The sequence below is a fragment of the Eumetopias jubatus genome, unplaced genomic scaffold, assembly GCF_037043125.1.
Source record: "Eumetopias jubatus isolate StellerSeaLion01/CBP00866 unplaced genomic scaffold, mEumJub1_p1.0 scaffold_1, whole genome shotgun sequence".
Lineage (NCBI taxonomy): Eukaryota > Metazoa > Chordata > Mammalia > Carnivora > Otariidae > Eumetopias > Eumetopias jubatus.
In genome coordinates, this window is record NW_028274807.1 from 80945202 (window position 1) to 80971329 (window position 26128).

Genomic DNA, 26128 nt, shown 5'->3' on the forward strand with positions numbered 1-26128 from the left:
GCACAGTGTGTGAGGGGAGTGTAAGTACACAAAAGGCATGGACCAGGAGGATGGGAGTAGAGGTGCTTAGAGATTAGGTCAAAATGGTAAGCAGGGACCAGACTGATGCTATGCAAGAGTTCTGACATTAAATAAGGCAAAAAAAAAAAAAAAAGACACCATATATGTTTTTTTGAGTACAGTTGACACACATTAGTTTCAGGTGTACAACTTAGTGATTTGACAAGTTTATACGTTATGTTATGCTCACCACGAGTGCAGCTACCAGCTGTCCCGTTACATCACTATTACAATACCACTGACTGTATTCCTTATGTTGTGCCTTTTGTTCCTGTGACTTATTCGTTAAAAGACATCGTATCTTTGAAGCAGGTAGAGACCAGATGGTCAAAATCATTTAAGTTATCATGGTTCCATACAAATTTTAGGATTTTCTACTTTTGTGAAAAATCCCATTGGGATTTTGATAGAGACTGCATTGAATCTACAGATGGTTTGGAGGAGTATGGACATTTTAACAATATTAATCCAAAAACGTGGGATATTTTTCCATTTATTTGAGTCCCCAATATCTTTCATCAATGTCTTACAATTTCCAGTGTACAGCTCTTTCACTTCCTGGGTTAAACTTATTCATAAGTATTTTATCATTTTGGATGCTACTATAAATTATTTTATTCTTTTCAGATATTTCATTGTTCATGTTTAGAAACACAACTGACCCCAATTAGCCAAAGCAATCTTGAGAAAGAAGAACAAAGCTGGAGGCATCACACTTTATGATTTCAAACTATATTACAAAGCTGTAATCAACAGTATGAAACAAAAAAACAAAACAAAAAAATCAGTATGGTACTGGCATAAACACTGACAGAGAGACCAGTGGAACAAAATTGAGAGTCCAGAAATAAACAGTTGTATATACACTCAACTAATATTTGACGATGAAATCAAAAGCACTCAATGGGGAGAGAATACAGTCTCTAATAAATGGTGTTGGGAAAACTGGATAATCACATGCAGATGAAACTGTACCCTTATCTTATACCGCTCACAAAAATTATAGGGATTCAATGGATTAAAGACTTAACTATAAGACCTAAGCCATAGAACTCCTTGAAGAAAACACAGGGAAAAAGCTCCCTAACACTGGTGGTGGCAATGGATTTTTTGTATAGGTCATCAAAAATACAATCAACAAAAGCAAGTATAAATAAATGAGACTATATCAAACTAAAAAACTTTTGCACAGCAAAAGAAAATCAACAAAATGAAAAGACAACCTATGGGACAGTAGAAAATATTTGTAAACTGTTTATCTGATAAGGGGTTAATATCCAAAAAATACAGCAATCCTCCCTTATCTGCATAGTTTCAGTTACTTGTGGTCAACCACAGTCCAGAAGCAGATGATCCTCCTTCTGAGGTACTGTCAGAAGGTCAATAGTGTAGCCTAACCCAATGTCATGCATATGTTATTCACTTAACTTCATCTCATCACATAGGCATTTTACCATCTCAAGACATTATAAGAAGGGTAGGTATAGTACAATAAAATATTTGAGAGACCACTTTCACATAACTTTTATTATAGTATATTCTTATAATTGTTCTATTGTTGTTAATCTCTTACTGTATCTAATTTATAAATTAAACTTTATTGTAGGTATATACAGGAAAAAATGTAGTTTATATGATTCAGTACTATCTGCAAATCTTATGCATCCACTGGAGGTCTTGGAATGTATCCCCTGTGGAAAAGGGAGACTACTATCTCAATAGTAAAAAAAAAAAAAAAAAAGAACCAAGGAATTTGAGTAAAAAATAGGCAGAGGATCTGAACATTTTTCCAAAGAAGACATACACATGGCCAACAAGTACATGGAAAACTGTTTAGCATCACTAATCACCAGGGAAATGCAAATCAAAAGCACAACGAGATATCACCTATTGGAATGGCTATTATCAAAAAGACAAGAGGGGCGCCTGGGTGGCTCAGTCAGTTGGGCGTCTGCCTTCAGCTCAGGTCATGGTCCCAGGGTCCTGGGATCGAGCCCTGCATTGGGATCCCTGCTCAGCAGGGAGTCTGCTTCTCCCTCTCCCTGCCCCTACTCGTGCTCTCTCTTGCTCTCTCTCTCAAATGAATAGGTAAAATCTTTAAAAAAAAAAAAAAAAAAAAGCCAAGAGATGACAAGTTGTTGGTGAGGATGTGGAGAAAAGGGAATCCTTGTGCACTGGTGGGTGGGAATGTAAACTGGTGCAGCCACTGTGGAAAACAGTATGGAAGTTCCCCCCAAAAGTTAAAAACAGAACTACCATATGATCCAACAATCCCACTTCTGGGTATATATCCAAAGAAAACAAAATCACTATCTCAAAGAGATATCAGCACTGCCACGTTCATTACAATATTACTCACAATAGCCAAGATATGGAAATATCTTCAGACAAATGGGTAAAAATAAGAGGACACACACACCACACACACACACACACAGGAGTATTATTGGGCCATGATAAAGAAGGAAATCCTGCCATTTGTGACAACATGAATGGATCTTGAGGGCATTATACTACATGAAGTAAGTCTAACAGAAAAAAACAAATACTATATGATCTCACTTACATGTGGAATTTAAAAAAAGACTAAAGAACAGTATTATCAGGGGCTGAGGAGTGAGGGAAATGTGGAGATGTTGGTCAAAGAGTACAAACTTCAAGTTGTAGGATGAATAAGTTCTGGGGATCTAATGTACAGCATGAGGGCTATAGCTGACAATAACGTGTTATATACTTGAAAGTTACTAAGAGAGTAGATCCTAAATGTCCTTACCAAAACAGAAATGGTAATTATGTGAGGTGATGAAGGTGTTAATTAACCCTATTGTGGTAATGATTTCACAATAAATAGTGTATCAAAGAATCACACTGTACACATTACATTTGCCTAATGTTATATGTCAGTTATATCTCAATAAAGTGAGGGAAAAAACATATTCATCTATCTGTAGGAGATAGTGATGAACAGGTTAATATATCCAGCAACGGTCCCTATCCCACAAGAGTTGACAGGCTAAAGAAGACAGCACTAATACAGGCAAAATTTAAGAAAGGAAAAATACACATGACTTTATCAACATTAAAGTTACACATGAATTCAATAAAGTATTTACATTAGGCTTCCTCCACTTCGCTTTCCTTTTCATGTGCTCTCCAAGAATTTGGGAGGTGAAAAGCAGCCAAAATGAAGTTATTTAGGGTTAGAAGTCCTTTTCCCAAATCTTTAATCATTTTGTGATTCTCCTCTGAACCCATTCCAAGGGAATGAAGGAATGCTGGAACTGACCTTAGAGAGTGGGAGGAAGGGGATGGGGAGTGCAGAAAGCATAAGGGTGGCGAGGTGAACCAAACTCCATGTTTCTACCGCAGACACTGTGCCAAATTGGACTTGTGCTCCCTCCTAGGGCTCTACTGCTTCCAGGGGACCCCTGGCTGCTATTAGGGCTTCCTACTGGGGGTGCAGAGGACAGTGGTCATGGCATCCACCTTTTTAGCTTCTCCCCTCAACAGTGCCTAAATCTTTAGGGTCTAATAAGCATATTATTTCCACCCAAGTGGGCCTTCTATTCCCTATGCAGGGCTTCAGCAGACCACACTGTAGGATAAAGAGATATTTACATTTTAAATGATCAATACTGCAACCATATGCAAGTGTGATTTAAGTGAATACTTACCTTTTTAAGTTGGTCCTGTCACCACTATCCGAACTTGCCACAGACGAAGTATCATAGGAGTGAGAATCGATAGTATCAATGTTTAACAATGTAGGATCCTCAAGAACAAAAGACTCATCTTCATCATCAGTCTAAATTGGAAGAATATGGATCAATAAATTCACATTTCCAAATACCCTATAAGGCAGACAGGCATTAATGGGTTTCTCGAAAACATTCATGGGCTTATTTCTGCTTTTTTATCTCTTTTCCATGCCTTGTTATTGATCAGAGAGGCATAGAAGAGAAAATTAATCTAGATAGATCTTGGTCTCTACAGAGTTCACTCCAAAAATTTCTTCCTTGTAGCAGGAAGAAGCAGTTATGCAAATTATTGTTAGCAGCAGAATACTTTTTAAAATTCAAACCTCTAGGGCGCCTGGGTGGCTCAGTTGGTTAAGCGACTGCCTTTGGCTCAGGTCATGATCCTGGAGTCCCGGGATCGAGTCCCGCATCGGGCTCCCCGCTCAGTGGGGAGTCTGCTTCTGCCTCTGACCCTCTTCCCTCTCGTGCTATCTCTCATTCTCTCCCTCTCAAATAAATAAATAAATAAATAAATAAATAAATAAATAAAAAATAAAATTCAAACCTCTATAGATGCTTTATGAGTTAACTAACAGCCCGTGGCTAATTAGAAGAAAACAAACACCACCTTACTACAAATAGTATGCCGTGAGAAATATGACAAACAGAAGAAAGGCACCCTGGGCTTGAAAGAGCATCTGCAAACACACTGATTTCATAAATTTTTTTTTTGCTCATGGAAAAGGACATAGTCCTCAAATATATGAGCAGGAGTTAGAGGTGATCCTAGAAATATCAGTTGGGACCCAAACTGTAAAAAGCCTTATATTCCATTAAGCCAGGTGACAGCAGGGCCCATGTCCTCCTTGTCTACCACTATATTCCCTAGTGCCCAGTACAATGCCAGACATGTATCACTCATTTAATGAACTAGGGTACTATATATAGTAGACAGTAGGAAGGCAACTAAGATGTTTAAGAAGTAGACACACATGACGGGAACCACCTTTTACAAGGATAAATGGGGCAGTAGGAAGATGGATGAGGGTACTGAGGGAGACTGAGGCAAGGAAACTATTAAGAACCATTAAGAAGATATGGCATTGTCAAGGAAAAAGAAGAGAGTGGAGCCTAAGAATGCAGCAGAAGAGGTCGAGAAGAAAAAATGAAAGAGACATTACTGAGAAAACCCAAGGTCCCTGGTTACCATTTAAAAGGCGGGGGCTGGGAGGCGGGGAGGTAAGGGAGAAATCAGAGAGGATTCCAAGGTTTCTAGCTTGAACAACCAGGCAAAAGATGATACTGCTGAGCTAAGCAAAGAATGGCAGATAAAGCAGAATGAGGAGTTTAGCTTTGAACAGGCTGATTCTGAGCAACAGACATTAAAGAAAAATGCTCTGATCATACTCTTTCAGTTGGACTGCATTCTGCCTTACCATTTCCATCAATGCCTATATGAGAGCAATCTCAACTCATTATCTGTACTCTCCACCATTGCTAGCTACTGACTACCACCTCTGCCAAAGGTACTAGCCAAATCCACTGGTCTGTCTTCAGTAAGCACACCCTTGTCCTCTTGGCATCATTTAATACTACTGACCATTCCCTACGTCTTGAAATTTTCTCTTCCCTTGGTTTCCAGTACATCTCTTTCCTGCTACTCCTCCCAACTTATGAGGCCTCTTCTACCAGTCATGTTCTCTATTTTCTCCTCAGCCCAACCTCTGATTGATGCTATTCCCTGGAATTATATTCTTAGCTCTCTTCTCTTCCAGTTTCACAAACTTCCTATATGAAGGAGCTAATCCATACCTATAGCTTCAAGTCCCATGTCATGCTAATGACTCCAAACTTCAGTATCAACATTTCTCTTGAGGTTTAGGCCCATATTTCCAACTGCTTTTCAGGTATCTACACACACACACGTCTGCTAAGAAAAAGGCTAGAATTAGCAAGGAGAGATTGTCCCGAGAGCTGTAGAATGGAACAACTGCTGCAGGGAAAAGGGAAAGGAAATAATCCAGAAATGAGAACTGCAGCACCAAGGGCTTAAGCAAGAGGGCCAATCAGAATCTTATTTGATTTTCTTAAGCAGCCTGGGGATGTAATTAAAGAAAACAGATCAGTTAAACTAAGCCAGGGTTGAGGGCTTACAGAATACATGAAAGAAAAAGTGAAGGAAAGAAGAGAACTGAAGCCTATCAATAAGGCTGAATTTAAAATTACTATCTACACAGCAGAGATATGAATTTTCCTGCACTGATATGTAAAATCTACATAATCCTATCAAATTTCAGTGTGTGTATGTGTCGTTGTATGTGAACTAATAAAGTGATTCTAAAACTTACATGGAAATGCAAAAGACCAGGAATAACCAAGGCAATCTTGAAGAGCAACAACAAAGATCTGAGACTATTAGATATCAAAACCTATTATATCAAACACTGGAATGTGATATCAGGTCAGGTGTAGAAAGACCAATGGAATCAGACCCACACATATATGATCACCTGATTTAAAACAAAAGTGACATCACTTTTTTTTTTTTTTTTCAGTAAATGGTGCTGGCTCATACCTCACACCATAACATACAAAAAAATCCAGATGAATTGCAGATCTAAGTTTGAAAGGCAGAAAAAGAAAGATTTTAAAACAAAATAAGATAGCATCATCATGACCTTGGAATTTTCAAAATTTTCTTAAAACAAGACACACAAAAAAACTAACCATAATGGAAAAACAAAATAAGCTGAACTACATTAAGAACTTCTGCTCATCAAAATAAACCATTAATAGAGTGAAAAAGTAACCCACAGAATGGAAGAAGATATTTGTAATACATATATCTAATAAAGGGTTTATATACATCACATATAAAGAATTCCTATAAATAAGTTTTTTTTAAAAAGTGAGCAAAAGACATGAAAAGGCAATTCACGAAAGAGACATCCAAATGGCCCAACCCTATGTCAAGGCACCCAATTTCATCAGTTTTCAGGGAAACTCAGATTAAAACTATGATGTGGTATCACTACACACCTATAAGACCTGAATGGATAAAGTGAAAAGGAGAAAATTCAAAAGTTGATGAGCATAACGGTATTCAGAACTCCCATATATGGCTGCTGGAAGTATGTATTTTTCTGATCACGTTAAAAAACCTGTGGCAGTATCTACTAAGGCTGAACATACCCATATGTCATGACCTAACAATTCTACTCCTATTCCAAGTATAAAACCAACAGAAATGTGTGTGTATACACGTATATGCATACATATATAGACATGAATAAGAATATTCACAGCAACTTTTTTTTTCAAGATTTTTATTTATTTGACAGAGAGAAATACAGTGAAAGAAGGAACACAAGCAGGGGGATTGGGAGAGGGAGAAGCAGGCTTCCCGCGGAGCAGGGAGCCCGATGCGGGGCTTGATCCCAGGAACCTGGGATCATGACCTGAGCCGAAGGCAGATGCTTAACGACTGAGCCACCCAGGCACCCCTCACAGCAACTTTTCATAGTAATCAGAAATTGGAAATTACACAAATGCCCATCAAAAGTAAAATGAATAAATAATGGTATATACATAAAGAATTTTATGTATGGGGGGATGCCTTGGGTGGCTCAGCTGGTTAAGTGGCTGCCTTCAGCTCAGGTCATGATCCCAGGGTCCTGGGATTGAGTCCCACACCAGACCCCTTGCTCAGCGGGAAGCCCACGTCTCCCTCTGCCTGCTCTGCCTGTCGCTCCCCCTACTTGTGCTCTCTCTCTCTGACAAATAAATAAAATCTTAAAAAAAAATTTTTTTATGTATGGGAATGAACAATTACATACAAAAATATGAATGAATCTAAAAACATAATATTGAGGTAAACAAGTCAGACACACAAAAACACATACTCTATCATTCCATTTATATGAAGTTCAAAGCAAGAAAGCTGATCAATGCTAGAAGTTAGGATTGTGATTATCCTGGGGTTAGGTACTAAAGGGGCACACGAAGAGGTTCTGGGGTGTTAGTAATGTTTTATTTCTTCGTATGTATTCTGGTTGCACAGTGCATTCAGTTTGTGAAAATTCACCAAGTTACACACGATTTGTGCACATTTCCTCTATATACACCACACTTGAGTAAAAAGTTCAAAATAAATATCTGGCTGCACAGTAGAAATGAAGTGAAGCAGGAACTACCCAGACTGGGAGACTAGGAAGAAACAAGAGACTCGGTCTTGATTAGGTCAAAGAACAGGTTTAAGGAAGTAAGAAAATGGGAGGCAAGGGGGTGGCCATGGTTAGAGAATGGAACTTCACAATTAAAAACCTCAGAGGCAGCACAGTTTCAGACAATGACAAGGCCTGTTGCCATTATTTCATACCCTAAATTCTGAGATTCATGATGTCTCCGTAATCCCTAACTTTCCAGTCTATAAAACATCTTGGATGTCCATTTCTTCCCAACCTCTCAGCAGACTGCTATTAATGAACATTATACAATATGTGCACCCACATATCCTGGAACGAGTGCTTAGTCACTTTGCACTTCTGCCCTTTCCACTTTTTTCTTTTTTAAAATCATTTTAAAACTTTCCCCCCAATAGCCTTTGCACAGTTCTACAACTTAAAATTTTATCTTTGCTTTCACTTATCCACCTGCCCAGCTCCTTGGAGAGGTGAAGGCTGGCCGATGTCCAGTTCTAGTTCTCTCTCAAGGTCAGAGACAGCCATACGGCATTTTATAATCCCAGCACCTAACGCCACAAGCCAAATACATGAGGCATGCAAATTACTACTGAGGATGGCATTATCTTCTCAGATAGAATTATTATTATCTTCTCAGTAAACCACTAATGACTGTACTTACTGTTACTCATAGATAAGTAAATTGTGCAAAGACGGTTTTTCTTCACTATGAACTAGTTTCATTCACATGAGCATTTTCTTTGCCATTTTTTTGAAGATTTATTTACTTATTTATTTATTGGCGGGGGGGGTTGGCGAGAGGGGTAAAGGGAGAGGGAAAATCTCAAGCAGATTGCCTGCTGAGCGTGGAGCCCAATGCAGGGCTGGATCCCACGACCCTGAGATCACGACCTGAGCTGAAATCAAGAGTCAGATGCTCAACTGACTGAGCCACCCCAGGGCCCTTTGCCATTGTTATACAAATATGTTCAAATATGGCTTTGTATACAACTTTCTAGGCTTACTTTTATTTCACACTTAGTAAAATAATTGAAATGAGGATATGATTAAGACATTAACTGACTAAAATTAATCTCTTCATCTCTAAATGAAAGATTTCTTCTCTATTAGAAAGGCAGTAAATAAGTATCACTGTAACCAGTTATTCTTTCATTGACCAAAGCCTTCTGTATCAAAATTTAAAATGCTACATCTTAACACAGATCATACATTTTCTAAGTTAAAATATATTCAAAGTAACAGCAACATCAAATGGATATAAAAATAGAAATCAAAGTCATACAAGAATAATAAAAGATACAATTCACAGAGGAAAGTAGTTTGCATCCTATAAAGTGTTGGCTACAACCCGCAAAGTATAGGGGTAAAAGTAATAAAGACCAACACCCAACTCATTCAGTGGGCATTTCTTTTGGGGAACCTCTGCATCATTATCCTTTAGAAAACTATGGATCCAAAACAGATTCACGCATTTAAAAATCTTTCTCAAATTCGAAGCTAAAACTTCCAAAAGGAGTCTTAAGCAAATTTTTAAAAGATCAAGAAGACTGAGTTCAAGAATTATCAGCAGATGCCAGGTACATAAAAGCTCCCATACTTCACCAACATGTTACTTCCACAAAGTTCCTTTATAAAGCCTTTCTGACCTGCTAATTCAGAAAAGAATAACATCATTTCAAAACTCTGAGAAACTTTTTAACAAAGATGGTACTCATAAGATACACTGTGGAGGTTTTCCCTTTACACAGAAGGATGATGAGGTGCATTTCAAGGTTGCAGCTGCTCTCTAGTAACAGAGGATGAGCTATCTGAGTATCACTGGTAGAGATGACATTATTGAAACATAATACAAGTCTCAAAAGTGACGTGAATTTAATATTTCAACTTGCTTACTAAAATGTTTTCTCAAATCTACCAAGTATAAGGCACTGTACTGGGCACAGACATGAACAACACATGGCTTCTGCCCTTGAGAAGTTCAGAGCCTAGATCAGTGCTGTCCAACTGCACTTTCTGCAGCAGTGGAAATACTCTGCACCTGTGCTATCCACTAAAATAGCCACTAGCCACATTTCAACTGAGCACTTAAAATGTACCTGTACAACTGAGACTGAATTTTTAATCTTTACTTAACTATTACTAATTTACATTAAAATTGCCACATGTGACTAGTGGCTCCCATACTGGACGGTGCAGATCTAGATACATACACTATAGTTAACCCAAAAGCATTAAAATCAATTCCATAAAATGACGGTGATCATTAATATACACTTACCTCATTGAGTATGCTTTCCAGTGTTGGAGGAGTATCAACTTGAGGAATATCAAACTCCTTGTCATCAATCTAAATAGAGAAAAGAAATTATTTTCATATAATGCTGCTTTCCCTCTTAGAATTGTGAGGGTGTTTAAATTTATTAGAACCATTACCAATTAAGAGACAAACATCACCAAACTGATCATGCAGAGAGCCAACTCGATGATCCATGGTAGGAAGGATCAGGTCAAAAGACTACAGAATTGTTTCCTATCCTATCCACATATTCACTGATTATCGAAGACAAATATACACTGACTGCACCATCTTGACAGCCCTGTCTAGAAAGCTTCTGTTCATGAACTCTGACATGTGCATTCTAAACAGGACAAAACGGCATGTCTCATGACAAGCCCCAATTTTCTAAGTGTAGAAAGCAATATACAAAACAATATACGAGGTCATAAGCAATATACAAAGGTCTGACACTGCATTTCTTAGTTATTTCATAAATTATGGTGAAAAGTGATTAGGTCAAGCAAATTGTGATTAAATATTCTCCTGGTCACAAAAAATTACTATCAAATCAATGGGAAAAAAAAAAATCACTGCACACGGGATGCCCTGTTGGCTCAGTCAGTAGAGCATGCGACTTGATCTTGGGGTCATGAGTTCGCGCCCCATGCCGGGTGTGGAGCCTACTTTCAAAGACTACATAAAATATTTTTAAAAAATCACTGCACAAGATTTCTAAACCTCACACTAGCTCTATGATCTTGAGCATTCACTTAACATAGCCAGCCGCACTTCAGCTTCTTCCTCTATAAAATGGGTTATCAGAGTATGGGAGGCTCAGATGAGAACATATGTTAAAGTGCTTCATAAATGGTAATGACATACACAAATGAAGAGTGATATTATCCCATAAAACTGCACACAGACTTCTATTAATTCATGCAAAAATGACAGACTGAATCTTTAGGTCATAGCTCTAACCATCTTAACAAAAGCTGAATTTTTACCAGATCATTTTTGAACTCCAGTTCCTTGTCCAGATCTATGTAAGAGAATTTTGAAAGCGAAGCTTCAAGATTGAAAGACTTATTCAGCTCTTCTTCAGTAGTCTTGGCACTGGGGCTCTGTTCCACATTTTCATGGTCTGGTTCATTTTCCATATTTATAATAATTATAATTCAGTCAATCCAAGTTTTGTTTTGTTTTGTTTTGATTTTTGGCCTTAGATCATGATGACCTGAATGATCTCTTCTCAAAAAAGAAAAAGTATACATTATTTAGATTTCCTCAATTGGACATTCCAAAGACTTACTTGGTCAGACTTTTGTGGAAACTGATTGTTCATCAATCATCTGATTGTAAGGCAAAGAGAAGTCAGTATGGTCTGAGGTATGATACTGGGGGAGAGTTTCTATAGGAGCACAAAGGAGGAACATTTAACTCAGGAGTCTGGGAAGTGGCCCACCACCCAAAGTCATTAAGTCTGGTGATAGTGACAGACTTCCGGTTAAGTTCAGCCACTAGACTTGGTACCATCCAGATTTATGTTTTAACAGCATGAGAGTAAATTGGTGCCAAGAACTGCAATTAACCCCTCCCTCATACTCCCAAACCTCAGAGTAGATCTCCAGTTCCCCTGGAGAAAAGCATACAGATCAGTTTTGTTGTTGGCATCCATCCAGGGCCACAGATGTCTCAGGGAGCTTGTGTAGACACAGAGGACCCAGGACAGATAGCCACTTAATAGGACACTAGCAAACCTAAGCGTTCAGATTATGGGAGACAACAATGACGGCAGAATAAAATAAGACCACAGCCCAACTAGGGATTTCTAGGATTTCTAGGAAGAAAGCTAGTCATAGAAAAACATGGACATTCTCAGAGAAAACTGAAATACTAAAAAAAAAGTATGCAAATGTTTTATATATTTCATAGCTCTAAAGGATACAATGCCGTATCAAAAAGAGTTTTGTTTACTTGCAAAATTGCCTAGAAAACAATTGTCTGCAAAATCTCTAGAAAACTAAAAACATACTCAGGAAAAAATAATTACAAGTTTAACGATTAAATTTGTTCTTAAGTGTTTTTAGTTTGTGTTCTAATTAGGCTACAAGTGGCCAAATTTTTAAAAGTCCCTCCCTGAGCTCTGCCTGTTCAGAAATAAAGAAATAAAAATATGAAAACAGAAATAACGCCATAGTAATAATGACAGTAAAAACAAAGGTCATTTTGTTTTCTAGACTACCAATATACAAAACAATATGAGGTCATAAGCAATATACAAAGGTCTGACAACTGCATTTCTTAGTTATTTCATAAATTATGGTGAGAAGTGATTAGGTCAAATTGTAATTGAATATTCTCCTGGTCACAAAAACTTATTACTATCAAATCAATGGGGAAAAAAGTACCCAGCAACATGCAGTAACTTTCTATGGGAAGCTTTTTCAAACTACATACTGTCCATGGCCCACCATATGAACTTCTCTCAATCCCACTCCTTAATGAAGTGAAGGAAAAGGAAAGGCTGACAACTAAGCCACTAAAAGAACTAATTGTTTAAAAAAGAGTTGAAAATTAGTTGCTGGTATTGTTTTAGAAAAAAAAATGCCCAAAATTCATTGATAATTTTGTCCAATTAGGCTCCTTTTTTTAGTATTTATGATGAATTTCACTTTGTGCAAAGTTTCATTGTTATCAGATTAAAAGAAATCAGTATCTATTATATGTAAGACACGTAGACTATGAAGACTTATTTTTAAAGAGCTGAAACCAATTTTTCTAGCTAGTACATTTGGTATATTACCAAATACAGACTAATTTCTTTCACATGTTACAGAAGATAGACTCCAAGGCTCCATCCTACAAACACATGATATCGAATACATTCCTAGAAGACATAACTGAGGGCACTCTGTTTCTGGCAACATTTGAAAGTAGCTTTCCAGTCTCAGGTACTAAATGTACTTCTCCTTTTGCAGTGAGCCAAGGGCAGAAGCAATATTAACTTATATGCCTTTCTTCAAAGACTCATGACAAATTCCTTCTTAATAAAATTCTCTTATTTGTACCACTTAGGAAAAATGATTACAATTAGTCAAGGAATGTTTGCAAACAAGCATAATCTAATTCACATTCAGTGATTCTTGAGGACGGTTATTAAGTTTTATTCTTAAACATTAAAAAAAAGAATAATGGAAAAGGCCACAATAGCCACACCTGAAAAAAACCCCACTTTTACTTAAATGACTTAATAACTGAAAACATTTCATTCTTCACATTGGTCTTTGCAAAATACCTCAGGAAGTAAAACAATTCTTTTTCTGGCTTTTTATACCTCCTATCTGGTGTTACTTAAGAGGTTCTCAGGGCCACTCAGCATCTGTGAACACCAATACCACATTCAAGAAGTTTTACGTGATCGAGCATCCCCTGAAGAAAGAGCACCATCTTGCCATGCTACCCTACTCCATTTCCAGCCTCCACTTCACCGAGCTCCTATTATTGTGATATGCTGGCAAAGTGCAAAGAACATAAGTCAGAGTCCGTTAAAAATGAGGTTTGGATCTAGGCTTTACCAGTTCCTATCTGTGACCTTGGTCAATTTGTCTACCCTTTCTGAGCCCCTCTATTTCTACACCTTTTAAGATGAAATATTGTGGCCATTTGTGTTGTTTGCCCAGAGCAGCACCTCTTGCTGGGGGCAGGGCTCCTTCAAACCATGTGGTTCTTGTGGAGGCTGCCAATCAAAAATCCCCTAGTAACAGAGAGTGCATAATGTAGCCAGAGTGCTTCACTGGGATTCATTAAAATGGAACTGGTGAGGAAAAGCCGCTTCCACTGTTCTCTAAACAATAGTAAGGGTGAGCAGCACCCCTACCCTCCACCCGACCCTGTTCTGCAGAAAAGGAGGTCATTTATTCAATATATATCAACTAAACACCTAAACGTCTACTATACTTGTCACTGGAGATCCACCTCTACTAAAAGAATTTACATTCTAGGAACGGATCCTCTAGCAAGAATAAAATCAACCTACAAACAGAACCAGAGAAGAGGTCAGAGTATCTTGATACCACTCAGGACCCCATGTTCAAGTCTTTGATGTTCGCTCTGGCCACAGCATTCTGGCAATTTGGCTACGTAAGCCAGCATCCTCTCCCAACACGCTCACGCACTCTCTCTCTCTCTTTTTTAAATCACTTAAAACGGAGAGACCTGACTCTTAGAATGCAACTACCTATTTTGCAGAGCTACTGTGAGGAATAAATGACATAATGACTGTAAAGCATTTAGAATAATGCCTGGACACAACTGGTTTTCAAGAAATATTTGCTATTATCATTTAAAATTTCCTCAAGATTTCCACATTCTTCCAAAGTTAAAGATCCTGGCACAAGATCGAGTACTTTTGTAAAGGTCTAGCTAGTTCTAAGTATATCATAAGGACACCTTATTGGAAGGATACACTTACTTCTGCTCTCAGATTAGAAGTTTCTTCATCAGCTAAATGTAGGGGTTTTATCTAAGACTAGCACAGCCCCCAGCAAAGCATGAGAGACGCTTCAGAAAAACGTCTAATTATGAAAGTGTGATATACTATTAAGTCATTCTAAAATTGTGCTTTCACATCAACTTCCTCTTTTATCACTTACCAGCAATTAGACCTTTATGTTACTCAGCAAATTTATTCAACCCAAATAGACCTAGGAATCAAAAGATCACCACACTCAGGTATTTTTTGCAAAGGAGTTCACTAGAGCAGTGTCTCCACATTTTTTAGAAACTGAGCTGTGCCTGAACCTGCCTGTGTGGTAGGCAAGACAGCAGTGCCCAAGGATGTCTGTCCTAATCTCCAGGACCTGTGACTGTGTTACCTTACATGTCCAGAGGAACTTCACAGGTGTGATTAAATTAGGATCTGGAGTTGCAGAGATTATCCATGTTGGCTCAGTATAATCGCAAGGGTCTTAAAAAGTGGAAGAGGGAGGCCAAAGAGAGTGTCAGAAAAGAGATATGACAAAAGAAGCAGGGTCAGAGGGACACCTGGGTGGCTCAGTTGGTTAAGCATCTACCTTCGCCTAGGTCATGATCCCAGGGCCCTGGGATCCAGTCCTGCATTGGGCTCCTTGCTCAGCAGGGAGCCTGCTTCTAGCCCTGCCTGCTATTCCCCCTGCTTGTGCTAACAAATAAATAAAATCTTAAAAAAAAAAAAAAAAGAAAAGAAAAGAAAAAGCAGGGTCAGAGAGATGCTATGTTGCAGGCTTTGAAGGAGGAAGGATGCCAGGAGCCAAGGAATTTAGGCAGTCTCTAGAAGCTGCAAAAGGCAAGGAAATGGATTCTCTCCTTAAGCCTCTAGAAGGACCCCAGCCCTACAACAGCTTGACTTTAACCTAATAAGACCAGTGCTAGTCTAGTGAACTAGTGAACTAAAGAACTGTAAAATGATAAATCTGTATTTTTTTTAAGCTACTACATTTGTGGTAATTTGTTACAGCAGGAACAGGAAATGACTACACTAACAAACTTCAATTAATTTGTTTCTGGACCCATTGCCAACATTCTGAAATACTAACCCTTCCCTCATCACTTGGTGTTGCCCAAATATTTATTGAGCAAGTTCTTCATTCCAATACACAGACCAATGATGAAATGCTTAATATAGAACACTTCTATCACACATGATGCAGACACTACCTTCAGATACCACTTAAGTGCTATCCCAGGACAAAGGCTGGCAATAAACTACAGATAATTTCCTCTCAAGACTCAATTCTACAACTAGTTCTCCACCCAACCATTCTGCAATCTAGTGTTCCTATAGGGGATGCCAAGCTGGACAGTACCTGCAGTACAATTGTTAAAATCAATGGTTTCTTAGTCTCTCCCAGAATGAAATCACAGCAATCCGACAGGAAAACGTAGGTCATAGAATCAGGATTACCCAGTATGTTGTCCTCTTCTGAGCACTGATAAATATTTTAATAGTTCTGATTTAAGATTATCTGACATCTTGACAGTTCTGAAGGCTATTCCCTCTTAATTAATAAGGTTATTCCCAACCAATTAATAATAGATTCAAGGACCATTTAAAAATAAGTATATGTATCATATAAACATCAATGACCCCATTTTAACACAGATGAACAGAATAAGAACTCCAGAATGTGACCTGTATTAGGCTGGGTTAATACAGAACTCTTCTACCAATTTTTTGTCGTAGTAGTTGTTTTGTTTTTACCTTGGCAGACCTTCCCTACCGTGCTCAAATTCCAGGATCCTATTTAATTCACTGGCATTCTTTTCCTCCTAAAAGTGTCATATGAGACACCTTTCACAGTATGATGAGTCGAATCAAGTTTTACTTTTTTCACTTACTGTATCCCCAAAAAGGTATCATGAAATCATGATATGGAAAGAATATCACATTCCAACTTTGTTTCCAGCTTTCCCAATCCAAGTATTTCTCTTCCATTTCTTTGCCTGTTTGGTCTTCTCGTGGTTTGTTTTGTGAAGAAAAATACAATAGATGATTAACCTTTATTTGTTTTCTATTCTCTTTCTCTAGTAAATGGACTCATTTTTGAACAGATCCCAATGCCTACAGTATAGAATTCCAAACTCTACTTACAACTATTTGGTCAACTAATCTTCAACAAAGCAGGAAAGAATATCCAATGGAAAAAAGACAGTCTCTTCAACAATGGTGTTGGGAAAAATGGACAGCTCATTGCAGAAGAGTGAACCTGGACCATTTTCTTACACCATACACAAAAATAAATTCAAAATGGATGAAAGACCTAAATGTGAGACAGGAAACCATCAAAATCCTAGAGGAGAACATAGGCAGAAACCTCTCTGACCTCAGAAAAGCAAAAATCAGCTCTTGGGACTTCATTAAAATAAAAATTTCTGCACAGTGAAGGAAACAATCAACAAAACTAAAAGGCAACCTATGGAATGTGAGAAGATATTTACAAATGACGTATCTGATAAAGGGTTAGTATCCAAAATCTATAAAGAACTTATCAAACTCAATATCCAAAAAACAAATAATCTAGTTAAGAAATGGGCAGAAGACATGAATAGACATTTTTCCAAAGAAGAAATCCAGATGACTAACGGACACATGAAAAGATGCTCAATATTAATCATCATCAGGGAAACACAAATCAAAACCGTGATAGGCTACCACCTCACACTCGTCAGAATGGCTAAAATTAACAACACAGGAAACAACAGATGTTAGCGAGGATGCGGAGAAAGGGGAACCCTCTTACACTGTTGGTGGGAATGCAAACCGGTGCAGCCACTCTGGAAAACAGTATGGAGGTTCCTCAAAAAGTTAAAAATAGAACTACCTTATGACCCAGCAATTGCACTACTGAGTATTTACCCAAAGGATACAAAAATACTGATTGAAAGGGGCACATGCCCCCCATTGTTTATAGAAGCACTATCAACAATAGCCAAATTATGGAAAGAGCCCAAATGTCCACTGACTGATGAATGGATAAAGATGTGGCGTGTGTATACACACACACATATACATAATGGAATATCAGTCATTAAAAAGAACGAAATCTTGCCATTGCAATGACATGGATAGAGATGGAGTATATTATGCTAAGTGAAATAAGTCAAAGACAAATATCATATGCTTTCAGTCATGTGGAATTTAAGAAACAACAGAGATGACCATATGGGAAGGGGGAAAAAAGAGAGAGTGAAGCAAACCATAAGGGACTCTTAACAAGAGAGAACAAAATGAGGGTTGATGGAGGGAGGTGGGCAGAGGATGGGCCAAATGGGTGATGGATAGTAAGGAGGGCATTTGTTATGATGAACACTGGGTGTTGTACGTAAGTAACGAATCACTGAATTCTACTCCTGAAACCAATATTACACTCTATGTTAACTAACTAGAATTGAAATAAGAATTTGAAAGAAAATAATAAAACTCCAAATTCTAAGCCTAGGATTCCAGATATCACATGAGCTGACCTTACTTTCCTTTACAACTAAACGTATTAACCTGTATTGAGTCCTTCAAGAAGAGCTTCCCCTTTCTATCCATGTCTGCTCATGCTTGTTCACCTTCCCTTCCCTTTCCTTTTCCTCTCCATTTATCTAAGTTCCTTCTTTCCTTCCTTGCAGGCACCTTCCTTCCCTAAGCATCCTCTGAATCTAGAATGCATGTCTTCATTATAACAGTGCCTTGGCACTTTCCTCATACTGATTCATTAGTTAACTCACCATGTGGCTATGTCTTTTGTCCCCAACTATACAATAGAAATGCAGCCATGTGGGGCACCTGGGTGGCTCAGTTGGTTGTGCGTCTGCCTTTGCTTTGGGTCATGGTCCTGGAGTCCTGGGGAGATCAAGCCCCGTGTCAGGCTTCCTTGCTTGGTGGGTAGTGTGCTTCTCCCTCTGCCCCTTACCCTGCTCATGTTCTCTCTCTCTCACCCTCTCAAATAAATGAATAGAATCTTTAAAAAAAAAAAAAAGAAAGAAAGAAAGAAATGCAGCCATGCTTCTCTGTATACTGCACATCACTGGGCTCACTGACTTGCATAGGTATATAACATTCAATAAATATTTACTGATTAACACAAGAATTGGAAGACAGGACTAATACCTGTGTTGCAAATTAAATGGATCAGTTTTATTACCTATAATTGTTAAGCTTCATAGGATATTATTTGACTCACAGCCTATAGGAATCTATGCCATATAAGCCAAGTTATAATTAAGCTATACCTTTACGTTATCAGGCTTGTCAACTACTGTTGATCATATTCATCCCTCAGATATCAGCTAAAACTCTGCTTCCTCAAAAAGCCTTTTTTTTGTCCTGCTCAACTGAACTAGGTTCCCTGTTAATATGCACTTATAACATCGTTCTCCTTCTTCACTAAACTTGTCACACTGCAATCATTTTTTCAGTGTCTGAACCACCACTGCCTTCCCTCAGGAAGGAAAGTAATACAGGTTCCAGGAGAGCAAAGACCAGATCTGCCTTGTTCACCACTGTATTCCTAGTGCTAATCAACTCACCAATCCCTACCTTCTTCCCCCGCATAAGCAGCCAAGCAACACTGAATCACTGGCTTCGAGGGCTTCAAATAACAGTTCTGGTCATTCAAAATAAGATAGGGTTAGTCATTCTACCCCCAAAAGCCTACCACTTTGCAAGTTCCATTCTTTGCACCTAGATGAGATTTTTTACAATTTTTTTTTTTAAAGATTTTATTTATTTGACAGAGAGATACACAGTGAGAGAGGGAACACAAGCAGGGGGAGTGGGAGAGGGAGAAGCAGGCTCCCCGCCGAGCAGAGAGCCCGATGCGGGGCTCGATCCCAGGACCCTGGGATCATGACCTGAGCCAAAGGCAGACGCTTAACGACTGAGCCACCCAGGCGCCCCGATTTTTTTACAATCCTTAACACTGATTTTTTTAATGATCACTCAGTTCATGTATAACATGACACAAACTCCACAATTTCAGATGTTTTATGTTCTTTTACATTAATTCAGCCTACAAAGTCAAGATGAAAACAGTGGAAATGTATCATATGTCCATTCCATTTACAGGAATTCAATCTATCTTCAGCAAAGGTAAAGAGAAAAAAAGAAATGATTCACACAGAAATGGGGACTCTGCACACCATTCCACTTAATACTATACATTTCAGGGTGAGCATGGGATAGGAGATTGGTATCTGTTGTCCTTTTGGTCAGTCTCAGTTCTTGAATGCCTCATACATAATGATCCATTTCACATGTGCTCAAAATAACAAATAGTACGCTGTTCCAACACAGAGCAAAACCTGGGTGTGTTGCACATCCTGAAAGATATGTCAGTCTCCGCCGTGACTCCTTCCCAGGTACTTTTCAGGGGTACTCAAGTTTCACCTTACTCATGCACTTCAGAAACAGACCCCGTGTAGGTAACAATGCTGCTACATACTTGGATGAGATGCACACTTGGCCCCTGAGTTTCTTTCCAAGAATAGGCACATTTAGGCCCACAATGCTCAGAGCTGCCACTATGAAAAAGCCCAAGCCTCTGTCTCTCTTTCTCTTAGTAAATGTCTAAATGAGAAGAGTAATCATTTAAAATTTAGGAAGTGCATATAGAAAAACAAATGTTAAAAAGAAAAGTGGAGGAAAAGAAGAGTACCTAAGACCTGCCGGTCTGGTCGTATGATGCTAAGTTACTATTATGTTACTAAGTTATTATTATGAATTGTCAGGCATAACCTTCAGCCACATTCTAAAAAAGAAAAAACTAATCCCCTATGACAATATACAAAATAATAGTAAGAACTATGTCTACGAATATGTTATGCATAAAGCCTAATATCATTCATCAGTTTTATACGTGTATAAGTAAAATGAATGAAAGAGGGGAAAAAAATCACTTCTTTCCAGCTTCCAGTAAGTCCCTACTATTATAAGAATCACTCTTCAGGGGCGCCTGGGTGGCTCAGTCGGTTGAGCATCTGCCTTGGGCTCAGGTCATGATCTCAGGATCCTGGGATCGAGCCCCACATCGGGCTCCCTGCTCCGCCGGAAGCCTGCTTCTCCCTCTCCTGCTCCCCCTGCTTGTGTTCCCTCTCTGTGTCTCTGTCAAATAAATAAAAAAAATCTTTTAAAAAAATTAAAATTAAAAAAATTTTTTTTAAAATCACTCTTCAAATATCCACCCCCCCCCAGAAAACTTCTCCTAAGAAGCACATGGGCCTTGTGTAGGCTGACATATATTCTCCTTTCTTCTTCACTAAATTGGTATGAGTGAATTCTTATAAGTTAAATGCACACAAGACAGGATCCCATTCAGTTGTAGGTTGAGTACATGGTGGCTTTCCAACTCATCTTAATTAACTTCCAATTAATTGTCACCTCAATTTCTCTTGGTTAGGTGTCAAGAAGGACATAGTCACAAGAGTTTTGTTTTTTTTTTTGTAAAGAGCAAAAGGAAACTTCTTGCTCAACTGCAGAGGAAAAACAAATTTGATTACAGTTAAAACATCCCTTCACCACCTTTCCTTTGGAAAACTGCCCTCTCCACTCCAAACAAGTAATTTTAGTTGTGCTGCCAATCAAATATCCTATCTACCTAGCCAGAGAAGTAGGCACATGACATTCTTGTATCCATTTGGCCAATCATTGTCCTTCCCTGGAATTTGTAACTACTGAAGGTAGAGGAGTTTTCTCTATTCTGGGAAGATGTTAACACAGGGGCTAATAGAATGAAGACAATTCAAACATAAATTCAAGATTCAGTTAAGACTAGAACAGTTTGATCTGACAAATATATACAGATTTCACCTGAAGCTGTGGCTCAAGAGGCAATCTAATCTCTGTGACAACTATAAACAGATCGAAAGTTAAACATACTTCTTTAAGTTCAAAACGTCTCACTTTTCGTTCACATACATAACTGACACTTTGTATCACAACGGTTGACATCTTTATTAAAGAGTGAGATACAGCTAAGAAATGCCACGATGCCTCAATATCCTGAAGACAAAAAACATCCAACCGCTGATGCTGGTCCAGATACAAAGAAAATAAAGGATAATCAACACACTATTATCTTAGAGCTCTGGAAAGAATTTTTTCACATATGTCTCTTTGACATATAAAGCCCATAGTTCAACCAGAATTTTTCCCCCACTTATCTTTACTCTGCTTTCAATGGAACAGGCCAGCTCTACCAGAGGATTCAGTATCTATTCCCTGCTTAAATTTAACCATGAACAAACCCATGTCTTACACAAACATAGGTAGATTCTCCATCCCCATTTGTATTAGACTTCAAACACACACACCTGACATATAATTACCTCCCAATCACAGACATCCGGAGTTGGTGCCACACACGTGACATGTAATTACCTCCCAATCACAGACATCCGGAGTTGGTGCCACAAGTCAACACCCATGATTGTTTTGTTTGTGTGTTTTCTTTTGGGGGGGGGTTGTGTGGTAGAGGGTGGGCATGCAGAGGACGCAAGCCTTCTGGTCCATTCTATATGAGTCTAATATTAGGAGATTATGGAGGCGGTATGCCTAGTTGAAGAAGGCTCCCACCTGATCCTGATAACCCATAGCCATGGAACCTCCCTGGCTGACCCTACTTCATCCCACCCTAACCTCCCTTTGAAGCAAACCCAAACACTTTGGGCAGCTCTGTTTCCCTCTTTTCCCAGGCACCACACTTGGAGAACTAACCAGGACACAAGAGTGGCCTCAAACTTTAGAGACCCACCTGTCCCTCCTCCTGCTCTCACTCTGGAGCTCACCTTGCAGGCAGAGACAAACTGGAACCAGCCTCACAGGGTGCGCACCAATCCTAAGAGGTGGACACCTGATCTAGGCCTCGGCCTCACACTTGGGGAGCACACTCATCCCAGTCTTTGAGGGACAGACGAGGCCACACCTGTGCGCCGGGCCCGAAAGGCGGGTTGCACACCTGTTCGGTCCTGGGGAGGAGAGTGATCATCCACCTCCTAGTCTCACAATCAGGGAAGCGGGTGCACCTGTCCTCAGCCCCACATTCGTTATGAACAAGTGGAAATCTCCTGACCCAACAGCAGGCCAAACGCAGGACACGCCTCTCCGCCCCAAAGTCAACCCCACCCGGCCCTTGAGCCCCAGTCCAGTTAGTCCGCCTGGGGCTTCTCTGTCAGCCACTCCGAGGCCGCGCCGCCGCACGGGGGAAGGGGCCGAGGCTCAGGAACCCGGCGTGCGTCCTCCTCCCGCCTCGGGGACGGCGGCTCACTACTGTCCCCACCCCGTCGGCCTGCTCCCGGGAGATTCGTTACCTGCGCTTGCGGCCATTCCAGCCCAGGACCCCCGGCCCACGTGACCCCGCCCCCTGCTGTACCCTCACGCACGCGCAGTATATACCACTGATGGCCACGCTTCCGCTTTCCTCCCCGCACCCTTCTCCGCCCCTCTATACCACGCCCCTATTTAAAGGGCCAGAGATACAGTGTCTCACGCCCGGGATTTAATGGGTGAATAACGTCTTGGGGAATAGGAGAATGGAAGCACAGACGAATAAACAGCAGTCTTTGAAATGGGAAGAGAAACTCCTGCAGCCCCATGTCAATGAACTCATCTGACCTTTAAGAAAGTGAATCTACCTTCAGCCAGCCCAGAAAGGACAGTTGATTTCCCAGATTTTGGAATTTGCAACCAGTAAATTTTTACTTAATCTTTTTAAAGACAAACATAGAATTGCCAGCTTTTCATTTTGCCAAGTAAGGACAATAAATACGCACGAAAAACCAACTATTATTTTCTAACTTATCAACATAGATCCACAAAAAATACATCTTAACACCAAAAATATAGGAAAGACACATGCTCAAATAAAGGAGATATCTTTTAAAGGGATAAAAATGTATGTTTATTTCTCTTATTCCTCCTGAAGAAAGATGAAAGCTTTCAGGACAGACTGGATTTTAGAGCCACCACTGTAGATAACACTAGGCCCAAGGCATAGATCTTATGCCTGCTGGGGCCTTAGTCAAGAAAATGGATGGAGGAAGAACAGAAGTTGCTCCTGGAAGGCCATTTAGAAAATACTCAGTTGGGCAGATATTTATTGCACATCAGCTAGGCTCACTATACTTCTGGGCCTTCAAAGGACCCAGAAGTGAGTAAGACACAGCCCTGCCCCTCTGACACTCTTTGTCTAAGCACTCAGTATGCAGACATAGCTACAATGCAAGGCAGGCTCTTTTGAGTGGTATAAGAGAGGTAGGAGACCATCACTTTAGGATCACAGATGAGGAAAAATGATGGAACACTTCAGGGAGAAGGTGGTATCTCATTAGGGCCCCCGAAGAATTTCGGTAGACAGAGAGCAGGGAGAATGCCTAGCTGAGGGAACAATGGGATCAAAGACAGAGCAAATCAGAATTGAGGACTAGCTGCTGCTTAATGTGGCTGTGGCATGGGCAGTGGCTTTCAAACTTTTTTGATCATTATAGTAAGAAATATATTTCGGCTATGACTATATATATATATATATCCACACACATGCTCACTATACGGAGAGAGTAATATAGGGAAACTTCACTAGGGGCGCCTGGGTGGTTCAGTTGGTTAAGCGTCTGACTCTTGATTTCTGCTCAGGTAGTGATCTCAGGGTAATGAGATCAAGCCCCACATACTCGAGAGCCTGCTTAAGATTCTCTCTCTCCCTTTCTCTTTTCCCCTACTCCCACCCTCCCACCCCATTCTTGCTTACTCTCTTTCTCAAAAAAAAAAAAAAGAAAGAAAGAAAGAAAGAAAAGAAACTTCACTAAATTGGACTCAGGAGGCTAAAAGGGGAGGTTGGAAGGGGGAGCCAACTACTACTCAATGTCAATTACAGGAAGAATTGTCAATTACATAGAGACCCAAAAAGAAGACTATTCAACAGGAGAGAATCATCAATTATAGGACCCAACAGGGAAAGATGTACATTGCATTTCCTACAAGAAATCGACTACCCCTGAAACTGAGCCAGTGAAAAACCTGAACTCCTGTTTTTCACCAATGGACTTTCCTTCAAAATAATCCCTCCCAACTTCCTCCTTCTTCTACCATCAAATAAGTTCCTTGGGTTTGTTGGACTTACCTATAGTTTTACCATAGGTTTCTTGTCTGGGACTACAATTCTTGGTTATTCCCTAACAGACCCATTTTTTGCTGGTAAAATAACCTTTGTTTTTCAGGTTAACAATATACACACATAGTTTTATATACATATATAATATATATTATAATTTTATATATTTTATATTTATGTATACACACACACATATATATGTGTACATATACACACACAGCATGTGTATGTGTTTGTGTGTAAATCCTAGTCAGTAATTGCCTTCAGTATATGCAATGTAACTTGCCATTTTATATTTTATTCTATTTTTTTTAATGCTGCTTGCTAAATTGATTTCATGACTCACTAATGCATAACAACCCATAGTTTGAAAGCACGGCTTAGAATGTGTTAAAGGTACAATAGGATGTGAGGCTGGAAAGACTGGGACCAGATCCAGGAGGACATTGAACGCCAAGCTGGGGGCGTCTGCTCTTCTGGTAAGAGGCTCTGGAGGTTCTTAAGCAGAGGAATGGCATGACCATGACCTGCCTTCAGTTCTCAGTATCATATTTTTAGAGGAAAACTATTTAACAGGAGCCTGGCTGAACAGAGTAAGCAGGCTGGTGAGATGAGAAACTGTGTCTAACAGGAACTGTTAAAAGTGTTAGGCAGAAAGGAAATCGGCAGAAATGGGGGGGCTGGGTTATGATGATGGGAGGTGGGGGAAGGCTGCTCACTGACCTTTTTTGTTTTGAAGATTTTATTTATTTATTTGAGAGAGAGAATGAGAGAGAGAGAGCACGTGAGAGGGGGGAGGGTCAGAGGGAGAAGCAGACTCCCTGCTGAGCAGGGAGCCCGATGTGGGACTCGATCCCGGGACTCCAGGATCATGACCTGAGCCGAAGGCAGTCGCTTAACCAACTGAGCCACCCAGGCGCCCTGCTCACTGACCTTTTTAAATTATCTGTACAGTAGTTATAGACATATTCTGTGTAACTCTAGGAAGTAAATCTAGGACCCTTGCTGGATGTTGTAGGAAAGTGATTACAACTCACAATAAGAATTATTTTAAAGACAGTCTAAGCTGACATGTTATCATTTACAAGACTTTGCATTAATTAAAAAATGAAAATATTGTATGCTTATTACATGAAGCTTGGAAAATTCAGGAAATACAAAAAGTAAAGTATAAATTACCCACATTTCAGGGAACAGCACTCATCATTTTGGCTTATTTTC

At 39.4% G+C, this 26128-nt stretch overlaps 1 protein-coding gene across 9 annotated transcripts in view; it reads right to left on the bottom strand.

The window, feature by feature from the left end:
• Positions 1-23189, bottom strand: part of VPS8 (VPS8 subunit of CORVET complex) — a 267080-nt gene extending 243891 nt beyond the window's left edge. For 7 of the 9 annotated variants that reach the window (XR_003608764.2, XR_003608763.2, XM_028100887.1 and 4 more), the window contains exons 1-4: positions 23109-23189; positions 11282-11522; positions 10278-10346; positions 3735-3865 (exon numbers count right to left, since the gene is read on the bottom strand). Coding sequence is in view for 7 of the 9 variants with exons in the window: in XM_028100887.1 (XP_027956688.1) it covers positions 3735-3865; positions 10278-10346; positions 11282-11434 (353 nt within the window). In the remaining 2 variants the exon portion in view is untranslated. Of the gene's footprint in view, positions 1-3734; positions 3866-10277; positions 10347-11281; positions 11523-18530; positions 18608-19341; positions 19429-23108 lie in introns of those variants that run through there. The other 2 variants (XM_028100884.2, XM_088025165.1) reach the window with 2 other exon arrangements.
• Positions 23190-26128: the final 2939 nt, after the last annotated feature.